The sequence below is a fragment of the Mytilus edulis genome, chromosome 11, assembly GCF_963676685.1.
Source record: "Mytilus edulis chromosome 11, xbMytEdul2.2, whole genome shotgun sequence".
Taxonomy (NCBI): Eukaryota; Metazoa; Mollusca; class Bivalvia; order Mytilida; family Mytilidae; genus Mytilus; species Mytilus edulis.
This window is the reverse complement of record NC_092354.1, coordinates 14,680,352-14,688,520: the sequence shown is the minus strand read 5'-3', so window position 1 is coordinate 14,688,520 and position 8,169 is coordinate 14,680,352. Positions and strand designations below refer to the sequence as shown.

The window sequence follows — 8,169 nt, the reverse complement described above, 5'->3', positions numbered from 1 at the left end:
CATATGCTATCACATGTATTATATATACATTTTAGTGTCAATATCAATACAACACTTTCCAGTTACGATTATCTTTTCATTTTTGTCAAGCCTTCGACTTTAGTCGAAAAAGCGAAACTAAGCGATCCTACATTCGGTCGTCGTCGGCGGCGTCGTCGGCGGCGTCCACAAATATTCAATCTGTGGTTAAAGTTTTTGAAATTTTAATTACTTTCTTAAACTATCCTGGATTTCTACCAAACTTGGACAGAAGCTTGTTTATGATCATAAGATAGTATCCAGAAGTCAATTTTGTGAAAATAAAATTCCATTTTTTCCGTATTTTACTTATAAATGGATTGAGTTTTTCTGCCGGGAAATATTATATTCACTCTGTGGTTAAAGTTTTTAAGATTTAAATAACTTTCTTAAACTATCCTGGGTTGGTACCAAACTTGGACAGAAGCTTGTTTATGATCATAAGATAGTATCCAGAAGTAAATTTTGTAAAAAAATAAATCCATTTTTCCGTATTTTACTTTTAAATGGACTTAGATTTTCTGCCAGGAAACAACACCTTCACTTTAGATCTGTGGTTAAACTTTTTTAAATTTTAATAACTTTCTTATACTATTTTGGATTAGTAACAAACTTGGACAGAAGCTTGTTTCTGATCAAAAGTTAGTATCTAGAAGGAAATTTTGTAAAAAAATAAATCTATTTTTTCGTATTTTACTTTTAAATTGACTTCGATTTTCTGCGAAACAACACATTTACTCTGTGGTTAAACTTTTTTAAATTTTAATAACTTTCTTATACTATTTTGGATTTGTATCAAACTTGGACAGAAGATTGTTTATGATCAAAAGCTAGTATCTAGAAGGCAATTTTGTTTTCTTCCAGTTAACATTACATTCAGTCTGCAGTTAAAGTTTTTAAACATTTGTTAGAGTCATAAACTATCCTGTATTTTAACCAAACTTGGACAGAAGCTTCTTACAATCAAAAGATAGAATCAACAGGAATATTTTATTGATTTATTTCCTCATTTTTGTTTAGCCTGCGATTAATAGAAAGAGTAGGCGAGACACTGGGTTCCGCGGAACCTTTACGAATTTTTCAACGGCAATTTTCAAAGCGCTTAGACAATTCCAGTGCACCATTACGATTCAAATACGATGTAATGGCATAGAAAAACCTTGTATCTGAGTAAATATTAAAAAAAAACATGCTACATTTGAGAAAAATGACTGCAAGGATTGTACCTATATCGTCGTCGCCATATTGGGATAGTCGTAATTCCAGTTACGATTGTCTCTTTAATACCAGTGATATACGTTGACATTTATAAAGTGTCATTATCTTTGTAATGGTATCATCATTCCTTACTTGTAGAAAGTCATCAAATTAAAATTGAAGAATGGGAGGAACAAAATAAATTGTTCATCAAAACAGATGCCGTTGATTTCGTTTTGGAATCCTTGAAAGAGAAGAACTGCTGCACGGTCATAGGTACATCAGGAATTGGAAAATCTGCAACTATTCATCATGTTGCACTATTTCTACGCAACACTGAAGGCTATCGTATCATTCCTATACACAGTCCTTCTGAAATCGACAAGTACTTTCAGAGAAATCGGAGGCAAATATTTGTACTCGATGATATATGTGGAAAATATACTGTCATCCAAACGGAAGTTGAAAAATGGATAAAACGAAATGAATCAATTCAATGTGTGTTAAAACAAAACGATATAAAATTAATAGCGTCATGTCGCCTTCAAGTGTTCAATGAAAAGCAATTCGAAAGACTAAAGCTATTTACTCAGAACTCTTGCAATTTATCCTCTGATGTATATTGCCTTTCATCGCAGAAAAAACTACAAATTGCACGTCAATACTTGCCTGAATCAGCCGTGGAACAGATTAAAAATGATTTAGACAAGTACGAGTTCCTGCCTTTAATGTTTGCATTGTACAAATCATTATATAGGGGAAAAGAACATATCGAAACCGTTAAGTTTTTTAAGAACCCGTTTAATATATACACTGACGAAATAGATAAGCTGGGGGAACTTTTCGACAAAACTAAGTTTTGCTCGTTGTTTTTTCTCGTTATAAACAATGGTTGTTTAGATGTTGCGGTCTTTAAAAATTCGGAAAATGAACGAGAACGAACATCAAGAGAAGATTTCTTTGAAGATTGTGGAATTCCGAGAAACACTCTTCGCCAGCGTATACGGGAACAACTAGAATGTCTTGTTCCTTTGTTTGTTAGATTAAATTACGATCTTTCGCAACAAGTAATATCGTTTTCTTCAATACATGATAAAACATTTGACTTTCTTTGTTGCTATTATGGCAAGAAGTTTCAAAAATCATTTTTAAGATTTGCCTACAGTGAAATTATATACGAACGGACAAAGCTCAAATCGTTAGTTTCACCTGGTGAGTATGTCGACGAATTTACCATATTGGTAGATAACTTCAACGAAGACGAGTTCTTTAATAGAATAAAATATGAATGGTCCATAGGAAAGCTTGATGACATTTTTTACAGTAGGCAGATGAATAGTGAAACATACAGAAACAAACTGATGAACTATCTTGATAGATTACCGAAGGAAAAATGCAGTGAACTAATGACTCATAATTTCGACAACGGAGAGTCAGTTGTTGCGTTTAATTATATAGATGATGGTTGCTGCGGATCATTTCCAACCTCACCATTGACTTTAGCTTTTAAAAGAAATTTTTCGGATTTAGTTGAGTATATTTTATACTTCATTAATGATACTAATGGAAAATCTTTTTCATTTCTACTTATGAAAGCTTGTTCTTTGGGGCTTACAAATGTTGTGAAAATAATGGTGCACAAGGGTACAAATATTGATTTTACAGATACGAATGGATGGACTCCTTTAATGGCAGCATGCGAAAATGGTCATAACCATATTGTTAACTTCTTACTTAAATATCATGCAAATGTAAGCCAGGTGGATAATTATGGCTGGCCACCACTCATGAGAGCATGTGGGAAAGGTCATGCTGAAGTAGTTAAAACTTTAATTAAAATTGGGGTAGAAACAAAAAAGGAATATAAGGGACATACACCTTTCTCGTTGGCAATTGAAAATGGTCATTTAAATGTCATTGAGATTCTTTTATGTAAGATCGATAAATGCGAGGTTGACAGTAAGACGAAATCTCCGCTAATATATGCGTGTGACAACGGATTGAAAACTGTCGTTGAACTACTTATAAAATACGGTGCTGATGTTAATATTATGGATATTTTTGGGATGACGCCATTATTAGCTGCAACTAAACATGCCTACAAAGAAATTGTGGTTATATTATTGGCAGCAGGCACAGTCTTTTACGGTCAAAGTGAAAACGTTTCTACTTTAATGAAATGGGCCTTGTATGACGGACAAGTTGACATCGTTCAAATTGTTACAAAGTATGATGATGATTATCAGGGAAATAAGCATGAATGGATTCCACTAATTGCTGCCTGCATAAACGCAGAAGATGAATTTGTTAAACTTTTGATACTTCAAGGGGCAAATATCGATGTATCTGATAGTAACGGAATGACTTCTCTTATGTGGGCATGTAAATTGGGTTATTGTGGTGTCATCAGAATTCTTATAAATGAAAGAGCAGATGTAAATTTATCAGATAATAGTGGAAAATCTCCCCTTTTTTATGCATATGGAAAATGTAGTGTTGAAATTATTCAGTTGCTAAAAGATCACGGAGCCACGTCTAACCAGTATGATATGTTTGGAAACAGTCCTTTGATAGCTGCGTGTAAAGGGGGCAATTTTGATATCGTTCGTTTACTAATAGCTCAGGGAGCAGAATTAAATGAATGTAATAAAAATGAAAACAATCCTCTAATATACGCATGTAAATATGGTTATTATGATATTGTTCGACTACTTTTAGAGAAAGGATCAAAGGTTAATGTGACTGGTGAATGCGGAAGAACTCCATTAATATGTGCATCTAATAAATTGGGACAAACGCCAGTCATTTGGGCGTGTGAAAAAGACAATATTGAAACTGTGAAATTATTAGTAAAACAAAACGAAGACGTTAATGTATCTGCTGAAAATGGAGACTCGCCTCTTTTATTGGCATGTAAAAGGAACAATTGTGATATCGTGCGACTACTGTTAGAAAAAGGAGCAGCCGTTAATGCATCTAATAAATTTGGACAAACGCCAGTCATTTGGGCGTGTGCAGAAGACAATATTGAAACTGTTAAATTATTAGTAAAACAAAACGCAGACGTTAATGTATCTGCTGAAAATGGAGACTCGCCTCTTTTATTGGCATGTAAAAGGAACAATTGTGATATCGTGCGACTACTGTTAGAAAAAGGAGCAGCCGTTAATGCATCTAATAAATTTGGACAAACGCCTGTAATTTGGGCGTGTGCAGAGGACAATATTGAAACTGTTAAATTATTAGTAAAACAAAACGCAGACGTTAATGTATCTGATGAAGATGGAGACTCGCCTCTTTTATTGGCATGTAAAAGGAACAATTGTGATATCGTGCGACTACTTTTAGAAAAAGGAGCAGCCGTTAATGCATCTAATAAATTTGAACAAACGCCAGTCATTTGGGCATGTGAAAAAGACAATATTGAAACTGTGAAATTATTAGTAAAACAAAACGCAGACGTTAATGTATCTGATGAAGATGGAGACTCGCCTCTTTTATTGGCATGTAGAAGGAACAATTGTGATATCGTGCGACTACTGTTAGAAAAAGGAGCAGCCGTTAATGCATCTAATAAATTGGGACAAACGCCTGTAATTTGGGCGTGTGCAGAAGACAATATTGAAACTGTTAAATTATTAGTAAAACAAAACGCAGACGTTAATGTATCTGATGAAGATGGAGACTCCCCTCTTTTATTGGCATGTAAACAGAACAATTGTGATATCGTGCGACTACTGTTAGAAAAAGGACCAGCCGTTAATGCATCTAATAAATTGGGACAAACGCCAGTCATTTGGGCATGTGAAAAAGACAATATTGAAACTGTGAAATTATTAGTAATACAAAACGCAGACGTTAATGTATCTGATGAAGATGGATACTCGCCTCTTTTAGTGGCATGTAAAGAAAACAATTATGATATCGTGCGACTACTGTTGGAACAAGGAGCAGTCGTAAATGCATCTAATAAATTTGGAAAAACGCCAGTCATTTGGGCGTGTGGAAGAGACAATATTGAAACTGTGAAATTATTAGTAAAACAAAACGCAGACGTTAATGTATCTGATGAAGTTGGAGACTCGCCTCTTTTATTGGCATGTAAAAGGAACAATTGTGATATCGTGCGACTACTTTTAGAAAAAGGAGCAGCCGTTAATGCATCTAATAAATTTGAACAAACGCCAGTCATTTGGGCGTGTGAAAAAGACAATATTGAAACTGTGAAATTATTAGTAAAACAAAACGCAGACGTTAATGTATCTGATGAAGATGGAGACTCGCCTCTTTTATTGGCATGTAAAAGGAACAATTGTGATATCGTGCGACTACTGTTAGAAAAAGGAGCAGCCGTTAATGCATCTAATAAATTGGGACAAACGCCTGTAATTTGGGCGTGTGCAGAAGACAATAATGATATTGTTAAAGTACTAATCGATAAAGGAGCAGATGTAAACGTATCTGACAAAAACGGAAATTGTCCTCTTTTATTTGCATGTTATACAAATAATACCGATACAACTCAATTACTAATAGAAAAGGGAGCAAACGTTAATATATATAATGAGGGTGGAGACTCTCCTCTCTCATTGGCATGTAAAGAGAACTATTGTGATATCGTGCGACTACTGTTAGAAAAAGGAGCAGAAGTAAACGTATCTGACAAAAACGGAAATTATCCTCTTTTATTGGCATGCTATAGAAATAATACCGATACAACTCAATTACTAATAGAAAAGGGAGCAAACGTTAATATATGTAATGAGGGTGGAGACTCTCCTCTCTTATTGGCATGTAAAGAGAACTATTGTGATATCGTGCGACTACTGTTAGAAAAAGGAGCAGACGTTAATGTATCTAATAAATTAGGACAAACTCCAGTAATTTTGGCGTGTAAAAATGATTTTGAATACATTTGTGAACTTCTCATTAAAAAAGAAGCAAGCGTTAATGTATCGGATGCGGATGGTAGGTTGCCTCTTTTATTGGCATGTGCAAACAATAATCTTGAAATCGCTAAACTTCTTGTAGAAAAGAATGCAGAAATTAACGTATATGATGAAGAAGGACAGACGCCTCTCATATGGGCATGTAAAAATGACAGTATTGATATTTCTACCTTACTAATATCAAAAGGAGCACACGTTAACGTATCGGATGACGATGGAGACTCTCCTCTCATATTGGCTTGTTATAATGACAATACTTTCATGCTAGAATTCCTAATAGATCAGGGTGCAGAAGTAGACGTTCTTACATATAATGGAAACACTCCGTTTATGTTTATGTGTAAAAATGGCCATTATAATATTGTTAAAGTAATTTTAGAACATGAATTATCAGTCCGTGCTTTAAGTGAATATGAAAACAACCCTGTCCTATTTGTTAACCGTCAAAATAATAAAGGGCAGACGGCCTTAATGTTTGCCTGCTTAGGCGGTCACAATGGTATTGCTAGTCTAATTTTAAGCACAAATGCTGATGTGAATCTACGTGATTCGGATGAAATGACTGCTCTGTTTTATGCTTGTAAAAACGGATTTGCTGAAATTGTAGAGGAATTAATATTAAATGGGGCTAATATTTTTTTAAAGGACAAAAATGAGACAACGCCAATCATGCATGCGAGCAAGAACAATTTTCAGAATGTCGTCAATAGTCTTACTAAGCATATGTATAAATCGCAAATGTTCAATAGAAAGCGAAAAATGCAAGACCTCCAAACTGAAGTCATTTATAATCGAGCTGCAAAAATAATAAAGTAGAATTATCAATTCAATTCAATATTTTATTGGAAAGAGTACAATAGAGACGTGATCCAAATACAGACAATTATAATATTAAAACAACACATAAATGAAATAAAGATTCATGTAACAAGTCATGAGCCAATTCTATGTATACAAATACATAATAAACTGATATTGATACCATAAACTTATATTTCAGTATTATTCTAGATTTTCATATATTTACTTAAAACACACTATATAAGATTTATATATATATATATATATATATGCATATGCACAAACTAATGTAATAGATTATTATCTGGTGAAACGGTATGGTGGTCTCTCAAATCAAGAGCTTCTTCAATATACATACAAATAGATTTTAATTCCTTTTCAGACATAGGATTTAACATTTTGGTAAAATTTTCATTCAAATTATTTGAATTAATATCATTAATTTTATATTTAGATCTAATTTTGTTATATTGTGGACATTCCATCAAAAAATGAATCTCATTTTCAATTTTTCCTGTGCAAAATTTACAAAATCTTTCATTAGATGGTATTTTGGGTCTTGCATACCTCCCAGTTTCTATTGCTAATGAGTGTGCACTAATTCTTAATTTAGTGAGTTTTTTTCTAAGGTATTTAGGAATATTAAAATTTAAATATTCTTGTTGTTTAAATTTAGTATAAATATTACTAAAAAATAAAAGTTTACCACAGTTTCCATCTTTTATCTTAGAAAGTTCAAATATAATTTTATTTTTGTAGAAATCTTCTAGTTTCTGTTTGAAATTACTATTACAATGCTTGTTAAAGGGTATTCCAATATATTTCATTAATTCAGATAGTTTATAAGACCATGAATTTTCTCTATTTGTGAGAGTTTTGTCCACTTCAAAAGCAGCCTTGAGAATTTCATGCGGACCACCAGACCGTTCACCAATATCACTGAGACGCTCATAATATTTATACATAAGTTGATAACATTTAATGCTAATGGGTAAAGTGCCCAATTCACACCGCACTGCTAGATTGGAAGACTTTCCATGAACCCCAAGTATGTTTTTAAATATGAAGTTTTGTGTTTTTTCTAATTTACTTTTGTCTAATGCTTCAAAATTTGGTTTGAATTCTGATATCCATACTTCTGATCCATAAGTTAAAATAGGAGTTATCATTGAATTAAAAAGCTGGAGCCAAGTCTTAACAGACA

General features: G+C 33.2%; 1 protein-coding gene across 1 annotated transcript; it reads left to right on the top strand.

Moving 5' to 3' along the window:
* The first annotated feature begins 2,846 nt into the window (after positions 1-2,846).
* Positions 2,847-6,980, top strand: LOC139494007 (serine/threonine-protein phosphatase 6 regulatory ankyrin repeat subunit B-like). Its single transcript, XM_071282173.1, has one exon. It carries the CDS (start codon positions 2,847-2,849, stop codon positions 6,978-6,980), a length of 4,134 nt encoding a protein of 1,377 aa, XP_071138274.1.
* Positions 6,981-8,169: the final 1,189 nt, after the last annotated feature.

Bases quoted from the DNA above. Each gene is read 5' to 3' on its own strand.
- LOC139494007 (XM_071282173.1), top strand. From the start codon at position 2,847: ATGGTGCACAAGGGTACAAATATTGATTTTACAGATACGAATGGATGG.